Consider the following 24,953-nt stretch of genomic DNA (forward strand, 5'->3'; position numbering starts at 1 on the left):
ATCATGTTGATGCCACAAGATCAATGAACCTCTTAAAGGAACAGTCTGACATTTTGGGGAGAATGCTAGATACCACTCTTTACGTTAAATATTAAGCTGAAAGATTGTTGGCTTAGCTTCACACAAAGACTGGCAACAGAGGAAAACTTCGAGCCCAGCTCAGTCCAACGGTTTAAAAATGGGCCTGCCAGCACCTCTAAAGATCACATTTTTATTTTTAATTATTACTAATCTATTTATGTGCCTCCATGTTACTGTGTGTGTACAAAGCAAGCTGTTCAAACAAATTGCCCCAGGCGAGATTAATAAAGTTGTCTGAATCTGAAACTGATGCTCGAAGTCGCTGGATACCGGCGTGACACGCTATATACAAGTTGAGTTGGTTTCAACTTTGTCACTTCAATGTGAGCGTCAATCAATTGTAGGTTTTTGTTTCTAGCTGTGGTACCGTGTTATTTAACTGATGCTATGCTAGCAAACTGTAATGTTAAAATGGGGCTTACAAACCCAAAAACAAAGACATTTTTCTTTTAATCTAATACAAATTTTACAAAATCGTCCTTTGTCGCAAGTATCAGACACAAAAAAAAAACCTGGACGACATAATTAAATGCTTGAGCAACAGCGACTTGGAGCTAATATTGCTAGTCGTGCTGCGGCTGTGTCGCTCATCGTGTGAACAAAGCATGATTTGTACGTACTGGAGGCTGAATATAAAATTATGTCAGGTAGACACACAGTTGTACCCAGGAAAGTCATCTTAAAGTCACAAACTGGCATTCTGAAATGTCCTTTTCCACTGTTGTTCCAAGATTTAATAAACTACATTATTGCTGCAAGTCTAAGACAAGAACACCCAGGAGTGTTTGTTGACAGTGTGAGAGCCTCTCATGTTTCCAACTCTGAAGGAAGACGGAGGAGAGCAACAAGAAGAAAGACTTGGTAACTTTTAATGAATGCTACTCAGGCTTTCAGATGAAGCATTCAGCAGAACTGATGTTATTTATATCGTCAGCCGTTATGTTTGCATCAATATACCTGTAAAAAATCTGTTTGTTTCTCCACTTGTCACACAAAACCTTGGATTTCTGAAGGATTTCAGAGAGTTGTTCTGCACAATGCGAGCCTTCGTGTGCAACTGAAGATCTGCATAATTAAGTGCATAGATAACCATAAGGAAATTAAATAAAACTGTTATATTTGGAAACAGCGGGCCTGAAAAGAGTTTGCTATGCCAAAGAGTGACATAAAACATGTTTGTCTTTTTCTTTTTGTTATATTTACATGTTGCTCTGTGGATTTTAATACAATTCTAATTTTTTGTTTCTATTCTTATCTGAATGGCTTTGATGTGTGCTGTTTTATATCTTGTAACACACATTTATAATCGCCTCTGTCTTTAAAAGTTTGGTCGTTGATGTCATGTTTTTGATGTCTGTCTCTCACTTGGTGCATGAAGCCAAAAACATCTTTTTACTCATTTGTAAGATATTAAAAAAAGAAAAAAATCTGTGTGAGTGCACACAATAATGTTTTATCCAAACACTCACACCCTTTAACATAAACTGGCAGGCTGACAAAACTACTCAACACTAACAGAGACAGAAGTTTCTTACTCATGGGACTTTCTGGTGATAAATGAACACTAGCGGAAACTTGCCAGACAGCGTGTGTGTGGATTTGCTCCCTCATTGCAGCAGCTCAGTTATCTAACCGTCAAGCTGCCAACACCTTTAACTGTGCCCTGCCGTCTCTGCAGTGCTGAACTGTACCTGATGTCATTGGAGAACTCCTTTTCGAAGCGAAGTCTGTTGCTTAGTTTCCAGTATAGGACCCCGATGAAGACCAGCAGGATGAAGATCAGGAGCACAGATCCAACAACGATGCCGACGATCATCGCCGCTCTGTTTGGAGCTGTAAAATCAGAGCAAACAACAAAGAATTATTCTCTCAGAAGCTTTGCAGCAGGAAGGAACAAAGTGTATCATGCTGACTGTCGAGAGCAGTGTGATCCTTTAAAGTTAAATAATGTCAACTTTTCATGAAATCATTTCAAAATAATTCCTTTTTTTGTTATTTGTTTTTTGTTTGTATGTCTGCGCCTGCCTGTTTATCCAGGGTCTGCATATGTATTTAAGACAACTGACATGGAAAGATGCAAGGTTGGATGTTGGGAGGGTTAGTGGGATTTTTGCTGCTTTTCCCTTTTTCTTCTTCCTTAATGCAGATGTTACAGCGTAGCCTACAGTTGATGCACTGCTCTGTACTATCTGTTAAACTGAATTTTTTTAAAAAGGAATACATTTTGGAAAATATGCTTATCTGCTTTCTTGCTGAGAGTTGAGTCAAGTTAATTTAAATGCGCCTCTCATCCTGAGCAACTTCAGGGAAGATGAAAATCCAGACCCTCTCCAGGGGTTTTCAGTTTGAGACCCAGTGCTGTGCGTAGAGGTGAGCCAACTATATCTAGCCGCCATGCTTCACCTCCCGCACCAGCTCTGGTTCCATACCCGCCAAAGAGGTGATGTTTCACGCCCCTAAAGTTAGTCTGTGATTTCAGGGGTCAGCACGCATCTGTCTCCGCCAGGGTTGGGTACCAAAACCCGACGCTGGTATTTACCAGGCGAAATCACAGATTTTGGTGTCTCATTTTGATGCCAAGTTGTGTGAGTAGCGAAACAGAAAGCGAGTGTGGGAAAGAAAGACTGAGCGAGCAAGTGAGCGTGAATGCTGGTGAGGTCCTGCTGATTCAAGTAAAGGGTGTTAGCACCGAACTTAGCGAGCCAAATTAGCCTCCCAGGCTCCCTTAAAGTGGCCCAGTTGTTCTCACTGACAGTCTCAGCCACTCCTGAACAGATAACGGAGAAATGTCCCTCTGCTGATTCTCCTCAGAGATCCCAAATTAAAAAAATATTTTGCTGTTAGTTGTCCTGTAACTGTTATTTAGTGTTAAATTATTGTAGTTGGTTTGGGTTTAATTTAAAAGGGTTTTGTTAATAATAATTTGTGCTCATCCACATTTATATAGTATGCTTTAAACTGTTAAGTAAATGGAAACAATGACCACTTTAAACGTGCCTTTGCAATTTTAAAAAAAAGTATTATTAACTGTTTTGTGCTTTATTTATTTATATTTTTTTAAGGATTGGTTCAGGCGCTGTTTAGGCACTGGCACCATTTTATAATATCTTGTAAATCATCTTACAAACTGTTTAGTGGGCGGTCCCGTGCCTAAGGGCTTTGAACCTCTGGTCTAGCACGGCACCCTGCACTTGAAATGAACATGACTGATTTCCTGCCTGAAGCCAAAAATCTGGGCACTAAGACTGGAAGTTATGGACTCAGCGAGATGTAATATGAGGGTCTGCTCCACAGATCATGAGGCACACAAAGACAAATTAATTTTATGGATCCACAGAATGCAGAGGGGTTGTTTGAGTCTAAACCCAGAGATGATTTATTCCATAAAGATATACTGAATCAGCGACTGTACTCCCTCCTGGTGCATTTCCAGTCACTAGATTCATTCCCTGTACGACAGCTCTGGTATTTCTCTGGTTTCTGTCTTGTTCAGAGGTATTACTGCACACGGACTGACCTCATAAGGGAATTTCTGGATTACCTTTATCTTTGGGACAGCTAAACAAAGCTCATGAGGTGCTTTTAATTTCCGTTACTGCCTTTTGTTTCTTTTTTTTTTTCTTTGTTAAGCTAACCCTGTCGACATGTAAGGCAGTGGAGTCATTTCATTACTCATGTTTGACTCAGCGGCAGGAAGTCAGTGATGAAGAGTGGAAGGCAAAAAAGAATATCCTTTGTGAATAAAACAATATTTTACCATTGACTGTGACCTTATCCTGTCATCGTTAGACAGCATCATAACGACAGCGCACTGATGCTACGGAGCGCAGCAGTTAAAATCGTGTCTGAGAAGTGGAGCGAGTGGGAGATGGTGGCACAACTACAGAGAGAGCAGCTTTAAGGGTGAAATCTGGGTCTTTCATGATTGCATGTGTGCATCATGTGTGATGTATGTGAACGGGAACATCGTGCGGGGGTGTGTGCTCCCTTACGCCTGTTCGCTTTCAGGTTGATCCTGCAGTGTTCGGCTCCAACGGCATTGTTCACCTCACAAAGGTAGAATCCTGCGAAGCTCTGCGAGTGGTTGCTGATTTTCAGCTCCCCAGTCACGCTGTCTGAGAGAACACACACACACACACACACACACACAGATTAACATATGAACTGTACATGTGCTGTACATACAAGGGGATAAAATGAGAACACATCAAACAGGGTTGCAATGAGGTTTATGGATTTTTACAAATATAATTTAAAAAAACAACAATTTTTACATATTCTGGCTTATGATATTAAAATTTGCAGTGTCTCCGGCTGCAAGACACTGATCAATGCAGTTTACAGTAAACAAAGCATTTCAGGAATTTCTTTGTGCTTTGAAAGAATGCAAAAGATCTACTGATTAAACACCACAGTCCCTCTAGGTAGAATATAAACTGTTATTCTACAGTGTGTTGTGCTGCAAATGTTTATTCCTCTAACATATCACAACCTGGACTGTTATTTTATGGGATACTCAAATTTTGATAAACGCTGAGAAACTCCTGAATTCCTTGAACTTGACAAAATTAATTTAAGCACACACTGTACATTCAACATGAAAAAGGGTTTTCACTGACTTTTGCTCACACAGAACTCAATATCCACGCACACAAACACACACAGACATACACACGCACTCTTTGATCTGTAGTAGCATCATGATGTCAGCAGAGGTCACACTTACTCTGCATGGCTGCAGCAGGGATCGGGCCTCCGCTCTCTCTCCTCCACGAGTATTTTAGGGGAGTGGAGCCTTCTGCAGACTTGCAGTGGAGGGACACAGCCTCGCCGACCAGCTCCCCTCCCTCCACCCAGCACTTAGGCACAGACGGCTTCGCTGAAATCAAACAACAAATGGATAATTTCGCACTGCCATTTCCATTCCTTTTTTTCTGACACTCTCCAGCAGCCTTGCTTTAAGATGTAAATGGAGGAACCATTTTTATTTTAGCTTTAATAACACAGATTCTTACCATACAGATGGGTGATAACAACACTGTGGTGCATTTAATTACTCAAATATCCTGCAGTGTGTTAGAAAAATATAAACATGTCTTCATTACTAGGGTATTTAAAAAAAAATATATATATTAGTACCCTTCAAGTATTACCAACAGAGTACTTCATTTGACACCATTTTTTCTACTTTATTCAATACCTTTCATGTAAATGAAAGCATTCTGTTGCGTAAAATGCCACCAGACGCCACAGGCGTGGATTATAGCCATATTTTAAAATACTATGGTGGCATCTCTGCACGCTGCACTGCCAACTCTTCTGTGTTAAATCACACGCTTGATTTCACTACACCACAGTCTGTATGAGCTGTAGCGGGCCAATAGCACGTTTCTTAAAATCGAACAAAGACCATAAAAATAGTCTGTTTTTTCTAGATCTGGGTATAAAAATAAAAAGAAATGCACATGGTTTGACTAGAGACCTTTCAATAAATCTTGGTTTCAAGTACCAATACCCAGTCGTATTCATTACACATTAAAAATAAATATTCTATCATATATCTATTGATGCATTCTCCAAACAGTTTATCCTGCTCAGGAAAATAGAAAGAATCTGATCTACAAAATGACTTTGCTGGCTCTGAGGACAGTCTGTGTAGCTGTTAGCATGAAGACGGCCTCAGGCTGTGTGTCGATATCTGAGGCTCGAGGAGGAGGTGATTTCATCTGATAAAGCTTTGATACAAGCTGAGTGTGAGAGTAAACAGTCTCAAGAAATACTGTAGATACAATAACATCTGTTACAGTTGCACCATAGACTTTGCAAAATAAATGCATACACTGATCAAAAAACATGTTTCCTCTGTGAAAAGATTAGTCAAAAAAGCTCCAAACTTTTCAACACCTGGACATATGAATGTTGCATGTGAATGATGGTGAAATAACCCAGGCTGAACTAAACGAAAGTGCCCTGGTTTGAGGAGGCTATTTCAGGCCCACATCAGATGAACTACAGAAAAATAATGTTTGAGGACTTGTGGTATACAATTGTTTGAATGGTGAAAATGAAAAAAAAATGTGCACAGAACTGCAACCTTTTCTATTATACTTAGAAATAAAATGAAATAATTGCTTACAAAGACTGATATGAGTCGTGAAAAAAGTGGTTGCAAAAAAACAACAAATGTCCATGGACATAAGACATAAACAACAAAAAAAGGACATAAAACTTTAGACTTCGAAGGACCCTGTATTCCATTCCTTTCTTTTGTTCACATGTTCCTGAAAGAGTTTTTTTATTTTAAATGGGCCCATTATTTGCTTATTATTGAAGTATCTTTTATGAGGACAATTAAAACAGTATTCATTTGTGAAATTTGAATATATAAATCTGCCAATGACATGGCCTCTTCATTCACCCGTGTTACTGCTCACGCTCTTCAAACAAGATGAGCTGGACTAGAATCAAGTAAATTACTTTACTCCTCTGGCAAATTTTAAGACTGAATACACTGACAAATGTCTCTAAGTGTAGTATAATTTAAAGTTATTGTCGACTCTTTTCAGTCTCTCATCAACTGCTCAATCTGTATCAATCAGTTTCAGAGACACGTAGAGCTTTCAAGGGCCATCTCCCCTTAGTTCATTCAATCACAATGGCCAAAATGTGAGCACTGCCACTTCTTGCACTATAAAAAAGTGAAGTAATAGTTATGGTGGGTGTGTTGCTCCAAAGAGTAAAAATCAATGTTCTCACAATGCAGGAACATTTCATTATTAGGCACTAGGGAAAATTGTAAAATTTGACCTGAATTTAGGGAGTGCATCTCATCAAATAAATGATTTCTCTTTTATAGAACTAAACGTTACTGATAGAAGCCTTTTCATAACAACAGACACTGAGAGAGTCATTATCTTAGTTCTCACTGACATCCATGTGACCTTGAAATCACTAATAGACATACATCATTGTGGTAATGTAGTGGTAGTCCTAAAGGATGAAAGCGTGCCTGATAGCAGGCACCTTGAGATTAGCTTTGTGGCAAATTGCAAGTGTAATGCATACTGGCATGTGACAGGGGAATGTAACCTTCATTGTAATAGACACCAAAAATGCTGAAAGTAAATGTGTGCAGCCACTTTCTCCTTAAAACCAAATAGTGCCGTAGTTGTCAAAGGTGATGGACGTACGTAATGTAGCCAGGTGTCATGTGCTAACCCCAGGTTGTAACTCAATGCCGGGTCTTACCCATTACTACAAGTGACACCTTGAGCATGTCCACTCCGGGTGATTTCTTCACTTTACACTGGTAGGTAGCACTATGAGCGGGTGACAGCAGAGAGATTGAGATCGAAGCGTCGCCCGTTGAGGGGTCAGGAGCAGCAAAGCTAAGGCCTTTCGCAAGAGCCAGGTTACCATGGACGTATCTGGTGCCACTGGTGTAGGACATGAGCTGATGGTAAACAATATAAAAAGAGAGAATCAGCAGAGACAACATATGGCTCTGAATGACACTATTAATTACTTTTAAATAATTAAATATGAATTGGCATGTTTTTTTTCCCATCAACACTGCTTAAATGGCCTAATACCTTATAAGGACACGCCCACTGAGAATTACCACCAGACTTAGGGCTCCTTGGAAGAATTTCAGCCTGTTGTAGCTCACTGTTTTGCCTCTACATTTACTGTATGGTTCAGTCTCTGCTCACAACAACCTTCCAGCAACAGCAGGCATAACCTAATCACCAGAACAAATGTCGTACATTTATAGAAGCTAAAGATATGAAAGATGTGTATGTTATGTAGTGGATATGTTCAATTTCACAATGGTTAATGTGTAGCTACATTTAAGGGCCATAACCAGGGTGTTTTTTTTGTTTTTTGCCCAACCAGCAGCGTTCAGGGCAGAATTCATGCCCAGCGCCTTGTTGCACTACTGGCATAAATATGGGTATTTTTTAATGCCATTGCAAAGCATTAGAAAATACGCCGGCCTCAGAAAGAGAAATGCTTTGATTGACACGAACCCTAGTAGGCACAAAAAACACTTGGTTATGATTTGCAAAAAGTCATGTTTTGACTTAAAAACATTGTTGTGGTTAGAGCTGGAAACACAATGGCGTCTTGCTTAAACCCACCCAATGATGATTGTTGGTCTGATCACTTTTAAGGCAAAGCTAAAAACATTCCTTTTCACACTGCCTACTCCACCTGCTGACGACCAACTTATTTTTAAACTTGACTTTAAATCATTTTCCTCTTGTCTGCATTTTTTTTAATCATTTAGTAATTGATTTCACCTTGGATATCTTATCTCTTTCTCTTTTATTGTAAATCTGTATCTTTTATTATGTTTTGATATTTTATTACTCTGTAAAGCACTTTGAATTGCCCTGTGTATGAAATGTGCTATACATATAAAGCTACCTTGCCTTGCCTTGAACAATGGTCTACAGTTTGGCAGCTTCCTCACCTAGGTGTCACTGTATCGGCAAGAATGTGGTGATATGATACGTATCATGATACAAGGGTTACAATTCAATATATACTGCAATATATTGTGATACTGTAAGCAAGGTGATATATAGTGATTTTTTTAAACAATCTAGCTATCAGTGTGCAGTTTTTGAGTCTGTCTGTTTCATCGGTCTTTGGTCTTTGTGCCGAAGCCAGTGAGTTAAATAGCTCAAAAATTTTAAAGCATAAATTGATATGTATAAAATAAAACTTATTTAATTTGATACAGTATCACAAGGTAATATTGCAATACTCAAGTAAATACACATTTTTTCAAACCTATTGCACCTTAACAGCAAAAGGTTGATGACGACAGTTTTAGGTTTTCATTGGATACATGTTTAGAGTCATTTAAGAAAAAGAGCAGGTAACAACTGTAATGTTGATGTGTTTGACTGTCAAAAGCATTCAATTTGCACAAAAACTAATAATCTGTTTCTCACTTGTCTAAAGCACAACATCCTGGACCAGGTCAATCGTTGTGTTGACTGTGATGAAATATCTGCTGCCTAGGGAAAGAGACGAGGCGGGAAAAACATCCTCTGAAGTCCCAAACACAAATGACTCATTAATTTAAAAGGCAAATTGGACAAACGACTATTTCCTGTGAAATTAAAAAGGTGGTAGGAGTTCATCCACACTCCTGCCTCCTGTAATGAATTCTGATTTTAACTTGTTATGGCAAAAGCACATCACATGAGGAGGAAAATAATTTGAATTTCAAGAATTTGAAATGAGGTGAGAAATGTGAATACATGTTTTAAACATGTTCCTGAAAATATGGCACATGTTTTGACACTATGTATTGGTTTCTAATCTTTGTGTTGGCTCAACTGTGACCTAAATTCTCAGTAGCTCAAATATGGTGAGTAAATCTCTACATTTAACAGTTAATAACTGTCATCTCCTGGAGAAAACTTTGTAATTTGATTCTAGCTTGAGGGGAAAACTGAGACCGTATTATATTAGCAAACTGCTTATTAACAAATTCAAATTGTTTGCGAAACCTACACAGTAAGTTAAGGATGTCAGCTGAAAGTACAAAAATAGAGACAAGAAAGAATGACCTGTAATTTTCTAGCATTTTTTCCCTGAAATTTCCACCAAATTACATGCTCTTGGACATTGTTGGAAAATGATTCGGTAATCATGTACCCAGAACATAACGCATTACAAGCGTACTTTTCCAACCTCTGAAAAACACACAAGATTACCCTAGGATAATTTACAAGTGAATTCTGCTCTACAGCCCCATATATCAGACCCTATATACATTTACAGTACAGTACAGTACAGTGTTTGAGTGGGTGGTGCATGCCAAATGGCATCCACATGACTGCAGGGATCCAAGGTTTCCCAGCACATTGTAATGAGGTGATAAATATTATTCACGACACCTGTCAATAGTTTTAATGTATTTGCTGATTGGTGTATGGTAGAATTTGCATAATTTTCCTTCTGCCTCTTACCATCTGATCTTTCTGTGTGGTGTCTGGACTGACCACCGACCATTCGATGTCAAGGTCTCCGGAGTCAAAAGGGCTCGGTGTGTAAGTGCAGCCCAGAGTCACGCTGTCTCCCTCAGCCTTTTGGATGGTCTGCGGACCCGTGGACATCACCTGCATCCCTCGCACACATTTCAAATCTTAAGAAATTCAGACAAGTTTCAAAATTAATCACAGAGTAGTATCATATTGGGAATCAGTATTGGCAGATACTCAATATTAAATGACTCAGATCAGGAGCACAAAAAACATGATCAGGACATCACTCATTGTAATCCTCAAGGATATAGTATATTATGCTTTCTCATTTAACAAGCATTTTAGCACATTTAGAGTGCAGTTCATGCACAGTTTAATATTGATTCAGATCCTTTTCTCAGAGAATATTTGGCTGAGATATAACTAAAATGAAAACATAACAGCTGAAGATGGCACACAGGAAAAATGAAACCTACTTAATGGAAAAGCTGAAGAAAAATCTATGATTAATTGCATATTATAGTTCTATATGTATAGGAGTAGAAAGAGTTGAATAACCAGCACTGCAGAAAAAAAATTGAATCGGAGGTCAAGTATGTATAGTGCAAAACTCTTAGTGGAAAAAATGCTGATAATTTTTCATTGGTTCAAACATCAAAAGACTTCTACAGCAATATTCCCTAATACATCAATATCTAATAAAGCTTTAAAGCTCTTGTTTTTTCCAGTTTGCAGGTCATTTCTTACCTAGTTGCTCATTATTTTTTCCTGTGTTTTCGAAATAAATTAAACCAGTTTACTCAAGTTTAAGATGTTTAAATACTAATGTGGAAAAATAAAATGTCTGAATGCAGCACAAGAAAAATGATGTCAATCAAGGTATTAAAGGGTTAATGTACAAGACTTAACAGTTTGTGCATAAAGAAAACTTTCTGATTATACTTTTTTTTCAAACTAGATGTGTATTTAAGATGTTCAGTTCAGTCTTTTAAGAGCCCAACGCTGGAGAGAAAAACATGACTCCCAATGTTCTAGGGATTTGAGCTCAACAGTCATCTGGGGACATAATCCAAAAGCGTGATTGGACAAACAATGAGTGCCATGGTAACACCTGGGGAAGCTTACACACCCACCGGGGCCTACAGCTCAGCAGCATTCAGCAGAGGTGAAATATGCGGGTCTCAATGAGCATTTCTAGACAGACACTTCATTAAATGCCATGTCATGAAATAGAGTGTAGCGGATAACACAGGGTACAATCACTGCATCTGTATGTGGGTGCTTGTGTTAATGTGGTTGTGAGTCTGTATTCTTACCTGTGCTCAAGAGACCTGCGCTGCATAATAAGAAGAGAGACAACCAGGGCGGACAGCAGAGGGAGAAAGCTGACCTCAAACAACTCCAGCTTTTTCTGAGCATAGCAGCCCTGTTTGAGATAAAATCAAAAAGATTAAGTGGTCAGAATGACTGACATTATAACGAACCTGCAGCACAGTGATTTTACATGTTTAGATGCATATGTAACTGATTTTATCAACTGGAAAGAACTGCACACAATTTAGAAGACATTTTTAAAAAGCATGGATGTAGAACAACAAGCTGTTAAGGAGGTTTATATGGATATTACCTGGTTGTAGATACTACATCCAAATGTCTGGCAATGAAACACAAAAGATCAAGTGGGCTGCCTGCTGCTCTTGCATTACAGAAAGCTCCTCCTTAACTTTTTCCTCATTACCATAAAGCCCTGTGATTGGATGGTTGCTACTTGTTTTACCTGTTTATAATCACGTTTCACTGGTATTGCTGTTAAGCTGTCATTACTGCCTTTAACACCTTCTAATGTTCCAAAATGCTTGATGATTAAAATTACCACAATCACAACAACTAAATTAAACAAAATGATGTGAAATGAGAAATTAGATAAAACCTATGTAAAAGTGCTTGAGGAAATCAGCGCCCTGGCAGATGAATAACAATGGAGAGCAATCCTTTGGTAAACAAGTGAAACTGGAAGAGCAACTATACAATTAGATGGGGTTTCTGTGGATGAGTTGGTTGGAAAGGGTGCTAATTTGATGAAAACTGAACTGTGCTCAAGGGAGAACATTTGCAACACAATGCTGCTGTGTCAACAGGCAAAAATATTTACATGCACATTGCTTAGTTGTCTGTGTTTCTGCAAATGTTCACACCCGTCACTAATAAGGTCGGGTATTGTTTGGGGTTTTGGTGATACAGGTTCCAGAACAATACTTAAAAAAAGTACCAGTGCCTTAATAGTACTGAAGGGATACTTTCTTTAAAAAAACACACAGACACACACACACAAAACAAAGGTCAATAATTAGGGATGCATGATAATATTGACACTTCATTGGTATCAGCCGATATTGGCTTTAAAAAGAAGTATCAGTATTTGCCAGCATGCTGATTTCTGCTGATATAATAAACCGCTATTTTATTTTTTTAATTGACATGTATACATGTACAAAACATCAACCCAAAGTTGAAGTATTTTTCTTATTTTGCACAATTAATAAATATTACAGTCACTTAAATGTATAGTATTTCACATCTCCTTCTGCTGTTGGGCCATCGTGATAAGAGTTTGCATAATGTGATGTTCACACCACTACAGAAGAACCTTGATGATCACTGAAATTAGGGGGTGGGGGGTGAGAAGTGGATCTATCGTTCACAGTATTGGTCAGGGCTTCTAAATGGTGACTCTAGAATGGTGACTTCTAAATGTTTAAATCCTAAATGTTTTTTAACTTACACGAGCTGACAGCACACGCTCAGCAGCAGCGACAAAGCCTCAATAGACAAGAAAAGGAAGAAGAAAGACAAGCAAGGAGGTGTGCACCAAGTCACTGTGCCAGCCTCCCTCTGAGGTTAGGGATAGGGACTGTTTATTATTCATGAGGGGGGGTGCTACAAAACAGATAAGGCATTTTTAAAAAATATTACGCACTGAGGAGGGACTTGGGTTTTTATTTTTGGCTTAGGTGAGGGACATGCAACATTAAAAGGTAGTATTTTATATTTATTCTAAATAAAGAAGCCACCCCCCTCCTCTGATAATAAAGTACAGTCCCACAACACTGGCACAGAAGCTAAACGATGCACTGCTGTGAACAGGACCGCAGCAAAACATACTTTAGCCACATAAAAAAAAATCAATAGGAGTAACCGTATAAATGTACGCTATATTCAAGCCTCTTTACCCTCCCCAAATCAGCCGTTCAGTAGCTGATTTTCTCAGACTCACTGGAGTCTGGTGTTTTTGATATAACGGCTAAAAATCCCCATTGGCAATGGTTGTCTTCCGGCATGGTAAAGCGGTGAAAATATTCTAAATATAGCATAAAATTAAATGGATATTGACTTTTTTAGGTGGCTTAAAACTAATCAGCTAAGGCAGAGTTTGCTCAGCACCGTTTGATTATATGTACGTGACGCAGTGGTTTTCTAACCCAAAATTACGAAGCAGTTATGACTGTGATTCTCTATATTGCTGACTGCATAAATTACATAAAATAGGTCCAATAGCAACTAGCTGAAAGGGGGCATATATAGGAATTGTTGTCATATTGGCACCAGGTTTTGATACCCAATCCTAGTCACTAACTTCATTTTTCATTTATTCAGATAAAAATAAACATAAGAAATAAAATGTAAACTAAATTCAAATGCGAAAGAGAAAACCGATCCTCCTTCGCCTGTACAAGGAAACACGCAGCTATTGCACTCTCCTTGTTTCATACACAATACACCAAACAATACTTGAGCTCCTCTAATTTGCCAGATGTTTGTAGTTTCAAATGATATGGAAGACAAGGAAAACATGAGGTCTCAAGACAACAAAGTGGTTGTTCAGCCAAAGATATGAGGCAGTTAGTTTTGTATACATCACCAGGATATATGGAAAAAGTACAAAGCGTATCTCTGTGCCAGATCTACAAGGAAACAGCCTTTATAAATACATGAGAAACAGTGGGGCGTCCCTCAGCCGACACAAGCAGAAAACGGATTAGTGATGAAGGATGAAATGCGTTATCTGCAGCTGTATAAAAATATCAAACACATCTTTAAAATCTTCATGTGAATTTTCTCTTGTAGTCATTTATTCCACTAGCTTTGGGCAATTTTTGGTGAAAAACATTTATTTTTATAGCCCCCTGCTGATTAAGTAGCGTTATCAGAGACACATCCATCGAACAACCAGCTAAACTCTTCTCTGACCCTACACACCCACTCTTTTCCAAATTTGAGTGGATCGGTTCATTTACATGACTCTGAGTAACTAAAGAAAGTATTATGGAAAGCAATGTTTGTCTAGGACAAGGGTGCATTCTGCCAGAGAAAATTATGCATAAGTGCTTTAAAAGCATGAAACTGATACTTCTCTTTCCTAATTACTTTAATATGAATACAAGAACAAACTGTTCAAGACTTCCTCTTGTACTGTATGCAATCTACAAAGCACCAAACAGCAGCTAGACAGTCAGATTAGGCTATATTAGACTCAACTTTACTGTTAGTGCACACAGAAACGCAGTCAGTGCAGTTATGTTATATTTATTGCTATAAGCAGGAAATATGCTATGGAGTGTGTTCTCCGAAAGTATCACTTGGATTTGATGTCCGTGATAGTGGGGAGCTGAGAGCCGGTAATCATTCTGGGCAATTTTCACCACCCGCTGCCTTTTTGCTTTTTCAGTCAGAGACAGAGCAATTTCCTGCACAGTTTCTCAACACTGATACAACTGGTGAGAATGCTGACAATGGTGCAGCAATAACAGTTACATAGATCATCAGAAATAGAAATACAGGTGAAATATGGACACCCAATAATGTAAAGGGAAGCTCCACTCCACTTTTTTTTTTCCACATGGGTCTGCCGATAATTGTGCTATATTCAAAGGTTAACATGATATTTAGGGTCTGACAAACAGTAACTTTTATAGCTATGACTTTGCACTGACACCCCCCCACAGACACACACACATAGGAGAGCCTCTCATAGTTGAGCTGCTAACGCTGGCATGCTGAACGGCCGCAAAGCATGCCATTTTTCCATGGAGCACCGGCCGCTTGCTTTCAGCACCCGTGTTGAACAATCAGCCCGTTCACACTGGACGTGCTGTGAGCCCTGAGCTCCACTGCAGGCTGACAATCTGCAGCAAAAGTTTCAGTGTCTGGTATATTCCTTCTGCAAATCAAGGGCAAATCTTGCAGGAAAATACACTAAATACTCTACAACGAACGACAAAAAAGAATATCTTACAAGTGATATACAAGATTTGACCATGATGAATGATAAAATGCTCATCAGTTGTGTCTAAACACAGAGGGAGAGAGACAAGCAGGCACACAGAGACAGACGTGGACACAGAGACACACACACATACACACACAAGCAAGAGACACACAAGCAAGCAGTGACAGAGAGACAGGGACAGAGTCGCGTGATTAGAAAGGAGCAGAGAAGAAAACTCGCTGCTGGCTGGCACAGAGAAATGCACTCCTGGTGTAAATGGCCAGTTGACGGCTGGCGGGAAGCTGCTTGGCAATTAACAAATCGGGCACTTCTGCGCCCTTATTCCCCAAAAACATATCTACGCTGTTTACTTGGCTAATGAAAATGAATATTCCATAAATATTCCTGTTCTCATGCCATGCATACTCTGATTAACATGCCCGAACATGTTTATAACATGAAAATTTGAGAAAGTGGAACAGCTGGAGCCACTTGTGCTATTTTGCTTATTTGTATCAAAATAGGAATTTTGGCGGACTTGTTGGACTGTGAAACAGCCTCCTTCTTTCATTCCATTAGCCAGCTTCTTGAGAAGGCTGGCGTTGCGATATTTGCCCATATCCAAAAACATGTTGATATGTAAGTCTTTCATAATGTTTAAAGTAGGTGTGTTTCTCCTTACAAGCAGTATTAACATGGGGTTTTTAGATATACATATTAATTTAACACACACACACACACACACACACACACACACACACACACACACATAATTTATGTCACTGTTCTGTTCTGTTGAAATGTGTGCTTTTCTTTTGGCCATGCATCTGTGTGTCAAAAATTGCAAAAACTAAATTGAGACGCATATTCCAAATGTGCTGTATGTATGTATGTCCAAAGACTGCTCCTAAAACTCAAATAATCTCAGCATATCTTACATTTACTCAGGTAATGCTACACAGAGAAACAGGCCTGATTCATGATATCCAAACAGAACATACTGTTAACATTACCCATATTAAATTTGGAATATTGTCATATTAGGAATAATAGCAGAATATCGGGGATTAGTAAAAGTACTCTCTCTGCCTCTAGTGACGACCAAAGCTCCACAAGACTCCCTGTCTTTCAAGCACAGAACCGAAAGCCTGAAAGCAGCTTCTCATGGCTGGATAACTCTGTCAATCATCTCAAAGTCTCTGTCTGCTAAGTAATGGTCAACTTTGTGTCCCCTGACCCCCCCATGACACACACTGCATAGCAACGCCTCCTACAGATGCTGCTGCCCCACTTTTCTGTTAGATTTTGAAGTATGCTGGAACAGAGGGTTCTCGCACAATTTTGGGCTGTAGTCTCTCAACATCAGCTTTGCTCCACTGATGTAAATGGGCTCTTTTTCCACAGCCATAATTAGACCACTCCAACAGGTGCTGGATTTTGTTGTTCCTGATAAGGCCTATCGGCAACAAACTTTACAATGGTGTTAGAGAGGGCTGAGCAGCAGATGAGCATGCCTTTCTGTGTGTGTGTGTGTGTGTGTGTGTGTGTGTGTGTGTGTGTGTGTGTGTGTTCTTTTTGTTTTGTGTAGTTTTTTTGATGTGTCACGTTTGATGTCATATACAGGCCCGTAAAAAGTAAAAAGCATGAATGCAAGGATGACGTCTGAGCACTGCTTTGGTGGAGACGGACAGTGTTTTGTGGTTGCCTTTCATTGCATGTCGCCAGTTTAGGGGCAAAAATTAGTGCAAGTCTTGGCTCAAGTCTTGAGGAGTTGTAGCATTTATTCACTGAACCACCGCTTAACTTTATACTCTCTGCTCTTGCTGCTGCAGCCTCACTATCACTGTCACTGGCACACACATGCTCGCTTGCTCTATCTTGCTCGCTTGCGCTCTCTCTCTATTCTGCTACTCGCACTTCTGACACCCAAATGAGGCCAAGAAGTCTGCGTTATGATTAGGTCCTGTAGGCACCGGTCATATAGGAGCCTGTGCCATGTTGACACCAGGTTTCAGTACCCAACCCTAGTGACAACTACAGAGGCATTTGACGATAATAACCTTACATTAAAAAGCCAGACATTTGCAGATGTTCACAGGCTTTTTATGCAGCGACAAAGGGGCTATGGGGAGTAAAGTGCGTGAGCCAATGGCCCCCTCCCTACTTCCTATTCCCCTTTTACTGGGAACCTTGCTCCAACCACACCCATCTTCAAACTCGGCCTTCACTGTGATCTCCACTATACAATTGTCAAGTTTCATAAGCAAGGGGCTTAAAATAGTCAATGGCTTTTTTCCTACTTCCTACCCTCTTACTATCAACAACCTCGCTCACAACACACCCAAGTTCACACTCAGCCTCCGTTTTGATCTCAGTCACACACCAGTAAGGTTTTGTGAAGGCATCTTGCACATTTTTGGTGCTGTCACAGTAACAAAATCTGTCCACAGACAGACAGATAAAGATATGAACACCTGGCAAAGTACTCAAGGCCGCCTCTGTGGTAATTCCCACAAAACAGGTTTCTCCAGGACCACATGTTGCCATGACAAGCCCTGTCACAGCTGTCAGTAAAAACAAACACATGCGTAACCATTGTGCAAAATGAGTTTTTGGCCTTGCCTAAGATGTTGGATACCATATAGACAAACATGCCAAGTGTGGCTTCTCTGGGATTAATGTTTCTTGAGCTCGAAAACAGCTTTAGTGTAGAAAAATAAACAAAGAGCAAGCAAATACAGCAGGGAGTTTCACTGCTTGGATTAATACATGAGTCCTCGAAAAAAAACAAGTGTTACTTGTTCCACAACCCCTTGTTGGCATGCTTTTTATGTAACTGTGTCAAAATATTTCATTAGCCTTTTAAAGAAGAAATCCATCAGTTCTTTTAGACATTGATCTGAGTGTCCTTGTCATTTTGGGGGAAAATGAACCAGCCACGAAACTCATTGTGCTAGTTCTTGTTCAATAACATGGACCAAAATATCTTGGTGCCCCTGACCTGACTGACATTACATTTGACAGTCTGTATTTGGCACATACATTACCACTTTGTCCTCTACAATCATGCTTTATGCCCAACTACAATGTGCACCAACATAAATTTCTATTTTTTCTTTATATCTACTTAACGAAACAAAAGGAAACCAAAAGACAGAAAAAAACTGAGGTCAACTGAGGTGGGTGCCATGTTTTTCATATGGTTTTCTATGAAGTTTCAGTTTGTAGGATTTTTCCACTTCTCACTCTCTCTCTCTCTCTCTCTCTCACACACACACACACACACACACACACACACATACACACACTTTAATACATACCTTTTATCTGCTTGTCCATTTGCCTGTAGAGGATACATCAGAGCTGAGTCCACAGTTTTTTTGCTGTAACCAAAAGAATATTTTTTAAGTATGGGTGTCTGCAGTCTTGAGGGATTACATCCAGTTCTGCAGAAATTAGGATTCATTTACAGTGATATTTCAAGAACTACTTTTATGAAAATAAGACTAGAGAGTCTAGAAGTTCATTAAAATAATACAAAAAAAAGTGTACAAGTAGTTGCAGGGCCGTTCTCAGCATTTCATCTGTTAGTTCCAAATTTATTTGGTTTTGGGGTTAAGAAAAATAGCTATCGTTTTGAATTAGAGTAGTATTTTTCGTCAGTTATCTCTAAATTTGTTGTCTGAGATCCGATTTATATTTTATTTGTACAATTACTTTCTCAATATAATTTTGCGACTGATTTACTATTAATTACTCATTTCTCTGTATCAATTATTAATGGGTGATGGTTGTTTTTAAGCATCTCCCAGCTGGAGTTTTGCGATAAAAAAAATCTCTGAAGTGTACATAATGAAGAAAAAAGACTCACGATGAATCTTTTCACAACAGTTAGAGTTGGGACATTGGCACATTTTGTGTTTTTTAGGCTTGTCTTAGAGCTGAAGTTGTTAAAAAGTGGACAGTGTGGCCCAGTATGGCCTTCACCTCACATTAGAATTAGACATTAGAAGTCATTCACTACAACATAACATAAAATATAAACTCACATCCATAGAATTAAAAGTCATAATGGTGTTGCAACCTTGTCACTTGTTAACAGAATGACTGAATTACTATATATCAATTTAACTGATTATCTAAAATTATGTTTTGGAACACCTTTTGAACCTAAATGTGATCCGTAATATGTTGATCAGATTTATTGGTTTGCTGTGATTCTTTTTTTTTTTTTGTCTATAACTGTTATATATTTTAATTCTGCAACTTTATTTCAATGTGCTGCTGCCTGTCTTGGCCTGGACACTTTTACAAAGAAGATTTTTTATCTAAATTAAGCTTTTCCTGGTAAAAAATAAATGTTTAAATAAAAAAACAAATCTGTGCAATTTTTAAAAAGACTGTTACAAATGCACAAGATATCTCATCATCTCTACTGTTCAAAAATCAAAGGCCTTTTCCTGGCTTTTATTGCTGGAGTTTACATTTCTGATTCTTTGCCAAGTAGGTCACAGGCTCAGTTGTTCACAGTTCCAAAGTGCACTGTTATGAAAGCAGCCCAGGCTTTGCAAGATAACCTAACTGATACAGGGAAGAAAAGGGAATACAAGTTGGATTTCTGTTTCTGACTCCACGGTTTACCAGCACCAGTTCTGTTGGCACAAGAAAACGTAGTCACTTGAGCTCGACTATGACTGCAGAAATTTGGGATGTTATTATTGTTGGCGCGGGACTATCTGGACTGAGTGCGGCTCACTTCCTCAGAAAAAGGAATGCCAAGCTGAGAATACTGATATTGGAAGGAAAAGGTTTGTAAAAACTAAAAGCAATTGGTAACCTGAAAAGGAAGTCATTTAGCACTGGTTTGGTTTTGCTGTGAAATTGTTGAAAATTGGTTTGCTTCTGACTAAATCATGTCTTGTGTGCCATGAAGATCGGGTGGGAGGTCGCACACTGTCCACTGAAATACCAGCAGCCAATGGTAATGATCGCTGGGATTTTGGAGGGCAGTGGGTGGGAAGGTAAGTTTGATCAAAAACTACAGGAGTAACAGAGGGAAAACCGAGACAAGCCACTCGAATTTAACATTTTAAGTGTCACTCCAGTTGAGATCACAAGGGTATTCAATTGTATAATTATGTCTTACATGGATTTTCTAGTTGAAGAGAACAGGAAAATCAGAACAATTTGCTCATGACAGGAACTTGTATTGTTTATGATACTGAAAAGCCTCTAGTAGTAATTGAGATGCAGCAGAGTAGCACTGAACACGACACAAATATAAAATCTGTGTTTGTGGAGCAGGCTGCTAGTTTTCAATTGAAGGTCAGTCACATATTAAAAATAGCCAAAAAGATTTCGGATGAGACATAGATTCAATGGTATCATGACTAAAACAGGGTTTTTTATCATTTACAGGGATGCTCAGTCAAATTATATACAGTAAAAATATGTCAGTGGTAGTAATGCTCTCTTTGAGTCTAAGGGCCTTGACAAACCAAGCCGACAGTCAGTCTTTGGTCAATGTCAGGCCACTGGTGAGCATCTGTCACCCTCGTATTTGCAATATGTTTTGCACAGTTGGCACCATTTGGCACCTTGTCGGCTATTTTTCAGCCAGAAGGTGATTGCAGAGCCCGTCGGTAAAAGAAATCCCTTTGATTGTCAGTTCAGCTGAGTGCATTAGAAGTGAAACAGAACTGACAAAAGATAAACAACTAAAGTCAAATAAGGGCTTTGGATCAAAACAAATTTGTTGTATTAGGTAAGATTACTTTTTTGAGAATTGAGCTCTGGCACACAGTAAATATTCTTTGTTCTATCGGCACTGGTTGTGTTGCTGAATGTGCTAACTGGCTAACCAGTGTCTTGAATGTGTCCTTTTGGGTTTTGACTTCTGAAAACCAAAAGAACGTAACTTTTTTCCACTCTTTATTTCTCCCCTTCTTTACTCTTCCGTCCTCCATATTTTCTTTTCCACAATGGCCCCAATGGAACATTGTAAGAACGCCAATAGTTTTGCAGGACTTTTTAAATACTAGACAAATAAAAATATTGATCTGATGTTGCTATATGGAGAGTAAAGTAGCTACAATTCATTCTGGAAATGATATGGTTGATAGTTGACCAAAAATGTCATGTCAAGAGCATTTTTCAGGGGTTCACCAGAGGCATCCGTGGCAAACCATGTAGCAGACTAACACTATAGTCTCAATAACTTTGATTCCAATGCATATGCTGTAGTAGGCTTCTGCTAATGAACTACTGCTGCAATTTGTTTATCTACTGCTTGTGTGTGTATATATTTACATATGGATGATGAGCATATATGTAGTGATTGTTTTCATTTCTATAATAATGTGAAAAAATATGGTTTTCGTGTGGACACCAGGAATAATAGCTGTTGTGTTGGTGACAGGGAACAGAGATCCAAATAGATAAGCGCCACAGAAATCATCAGTAAAATATATGCAGTGATTATTTGCTAACTGATTTGGACTTTGCTATGCTTGGCTGGCAGTCAGGCATGTGGAAAGTAACATGGTACTTTTCTATCTTTTCACTGTTCAAGCTCACCTCCCTTTTTCTTGTCTCTATCAGCCATCATAATCTGTCTATATTCAATATTTCATGGACCATTGTGTCCTCCGTTTTCTAATCTTCCAAAATGAAGTACCCAACCTCATATCCCCACTACCAGCCTATCTTAAAAACTGTTCCATTTGTCATCAGGTTTTGGAGGAAACGTACGGTAACTCTGAAGCTGAAAGCCCTTTTTTGAAAAAGGATGCTCGAGAAATTTCAGTCAAGATTCAGAACACCTCACAGCACAGAGCAACAAAGTAACAAGCTTTCAAATTTGTATCTAGGAGCTGTCTGGCTCGTAGGTTACAACCTGTAGTCAACTTGTGGCAACAAAAAAAGCTGAAAAAGCGAATGTGTGAACTGCATTGTTCAAGAGCACTTTGATGACAGTTTAATTGAAAGAGGAGAGGGCATCTCTCAGGTGCTTTATGTCTACAATTCTGCTGTTTTTTTCTCCCAGTTGTTCAAAGATTCACTCAAGCAATGTTGTATTCTGAAGCTCACTTCTCTAAATTCACAATAAATGCATTTATGATTATGTGTCAGCTCAGGGTGTAATAATCCTATAGTAAATCCTGAAACGCTGTAAACATGAGCATCATAAAAACGGCTTCCTTTCTCTTTAAGCACCCAAACACACATCTTGGAGCTTATAAAGGAGCTCGGCTTAGAGACGTACCCGCAATTCAATACTGGCAAGAAGGTGCACCACATGGGAGGGCCGGGCGCCCGAGTTCGCACCTACAGAACCAGTATTCCTGCTCTATCCCCAGTGGTGCTAATGGATCTCTCCCAGCTCCTGTGGAAGGTGAGGCTGCAGCCTTACAAAGCAATATTCTGTATTATATTCAATGAAATCTATCTCCCCCTCTGCTTGGAAATGTTGGATAAGGATCAGCTAAATACCCCTAACTCTCGGTGGACAAATATGATACAAAGCTGAAGAATGGTTTAATTAATTTCTTGTTGCATGTGTACCAAGAACAAGATGACACACATCATATATATCAGCAGATATATAGTCACGGTCCCCACACAATGTCATGGACAAAATTTCAAACCTTTTCAATGACTTTTTAAGCTTTCCAATTTTTTATTTTCTTGCTCCACTTGCCTGGTGTTTTTCAAACATATAAGATTCAAATCAGTGTCACACATAATTTGTTCAAGGACAATCAAAAAATAAATAAAAAATCCAACAATCGTTTCTGTTTATAAGGTTTCTTGCTGTAAAAAAAAACAGAGCTGATTATCAAAGAAAACAAGCAATTCAAAAATTTAAGAAAAAAAACAAACAAAAACCAAAATGTTTCTATAAAATACACCAAATTATTTTAAAGAAAAAAATGCTAAATTAAAAATAATTTACTAAATTAAATCATTTACTTTATTACACACAACACATTTAGATGGTTTTAAAAAAAATCAATGATTTATACCAGTTCCATGACTTTTCCAGGCTTGAAAAATGTGATTGTGAAATTCCATGACTTTTTCAGGTTTTCCAAGACTGTGGGAACCCTGCACAGTATTTCTTTAGAAGCCAGTTTTTACAGCCCTTTTTTATATAATCAGCTTTATTATCCAATATCTTTCCTAAGCTTGTCCATAATGGATGTGGTAATGGTATTTTACATTTACAATGCTGTGTGCGTTTGGACTGATAGGACAAGTGTACATCTATCTCACAACAAAGTACTGCAAAATCTCCTGCTTAGGATAAGTGCTTAGAGTAGCAGTGGGAGGTAGAAAATGTGGAGGGGAAGCCCTGTCAGTCATGTCTGGCAGCCTCCAACAGCCTCTGACAATTGTTTTGTTTTTATCTGTATCAATGGGATGCTTTGGGCTCACAGTGGTAAAGCATCATGAGTGGGCGTGTTGTGCTGACTGTACTTTGCACTCAGATTGACAGATTGTGTGCCACAGTATGCGTCGAGGATCCTTCGAGGACTCCCAACGCTGTCAAACTAGACAGTATGACCCTGCACTCATACATTGAGCAACATGCATGGACTGCAGGTCAGAGTTAAATGCAGCTTTAAATATCTCTCCTTTATCTCCCTCAACTGAGCATAGTGACTTCTTTCTACTTTGTGTTTGTCTCGTATATGAATTGATTCATAGTGATGTTGACGAAGACATTAGAAAACAGTGTTTCAGACAAATCTGACCTTCATAAAAAAAGTCAGGGGTCAAAAAAGTAAAGGATAGCGTCTCTTTGAGGCTTGGATGCTCATTGTAAAAGAAAAAAACTGAAGATAACTAAAAGTTCAGGTCCACAGGTTCTCTCTGATCTCTAGCAGTCATGGCCAAGTAAACAATAAAGAATCATTTAGAATTAGAATTTGTCCTCTGGGAATCTGGGAATCTAGGAATAGTCCTTGCAGTATTAGTTGAGATATTTCAGTAAAAAAAGAAGTTTGTTGTCAGTACATAAAATGTCTCTAGTATAAACTGTTACACATTCAGAGCTACAGTATATATTCATCACTCCTTTCTGCCAGAGCTAAAAGAGGAGATGGGACTGTGCAGCAGGTCTGTTTTTGGCACGGAGCCATCCCAGATGTCCTTCCTATTCTTCCTCATGTATGCTGCAGCAGCTGGAGGGCTACTGCCACTGCTGGAGAGCACCCCAGGGTCTGCTCAAGAGCTCAAGATAAAGGTACCAGCCTCATATCCTTCCCCTGACTGCATATTGTTGACTTGAGTGCTTTTTTGAAACTGGAGAGTACATTGGATTTTTTCTCCTCACACTAATAAGACTCAGAAACCGGTCCTTGCAACACAGTCTGCACATCCCGTTTAAACCCTGTCCCAACAAACACAATGCCTTTCTTTGTCCTAAAACGCATCATCGATTGGCACAGTTTAAACACCTGGAGCTGCAGTCTTGTATTGGATTTTCCTATTTTCTATGAGCTCCCTCAGCATGAAAGTTATGGTTCTGTATCGCTCTATTTTTGAGCTATTGCTTCTGAAGATTCTTTCTCCTCAGAGTGGTGGACTGCAAAAAGGGC

The 24,953-nt window shown here is 39.0% G+C and overlaps 2 protein-coding genes across 2 annotated transcripts in view; one reads left to right on the top strand and one right to left on the bottom strand.

The window, feature by feature from the left end:
• Nucleotides 1–24,953, bottom strand: part of vsig8a (V-set and immunoglobulin domain containing 8a) — an 86,513-nt gene that overhangs the window by 7,784 nt on the left and 53,776 nt on the right. The window contains exons 6-12 of the mRNA XM_042509002.2: nucleotides 18,672–18,734; nucleotides 11,402–11,511; nucleotides 10,071–10,246; nucleotides 7,330–7,534; nucleotides 4,808–4,960; nucleotides 4,074–4,196; nucleotides 1,773–1,914 (exon numbers count right to left, since the gene is read on the bottom strand). Coding sequence (XP_042364936.2) covers nucleotides 1,773–1,914; nucleotides 4,074–4,196; nucleotides 4,808–4,960; nucleotides 7,330–7,534; nucleotides 10,071–10,246; nucleotides 11,402–11,511; nucleotides 18,672–18,709 — 947 coding nt within the window. The 5' untranslated portion in view covers nucleotides 18,710–18,734. The remainder of the gene's footprint in view (nucleotides 1–1,772; nucleotides 1,915–4,073; nucleotides 4,197–4,807; nucleotides 4,961–7,329; nucleotides 7,535–10,070; nucleotides 10,247–11,401; nucleotides 11,512–18,671; nucleotides 18,735–24,953) is intronic.
• LOC121959596 (putative flavin-containing monoamine oxidase A) overlaps nucleotides 19,912–24,953 on the top strand; it is a 51,483-nt gene continuing 46,441 nt past the window's right edge. The window contains exons 1-5 of the mRNA XM_042509001.2: nucleotides 19,912–20,159; nucleotides 20,285–20,372; nucleotides 22,564–22,744; nucleotides 23,841–23,955; nucleotides 24,441–24,598. Of these exons, the coding sequence (XP_042364935.2) occupies nucleotides 20,042–20,159; nucleotides 20,285–20,372; nucleotides 22,564–22,744; nucleotides 23,841–23,955; nucleotides 24,441–24,598 (660 nt within the window). The 5' untranslated portion in view covers nucleotides 19,912–20,041. The remainder of the gene's footprint in view (nucleotides 20,160–20,284; nucleotides 20,373–22,563; nucleotides 22,745–23,840; nucleotides 23,956–24,440; nucleotides 24,599–24,953) is intronic.

The sequence above is a fragment of the Plectropomus leopardus genome, chromosome 20 (assembly GCF_026936395.1).
Source record: "Plectropomus leopardus strain MGB_pleo_1.0 chromosome 20, ASM2693639v1, whole genome shotgun sequence".
Classification (NCBI taxonomy): domain Eukaryota; kingdom Metazoa; phylum Chordata; class Actinopteri; order Perciformes; family Serranidae; genus Plectropomus; species Plectropomus leopardus.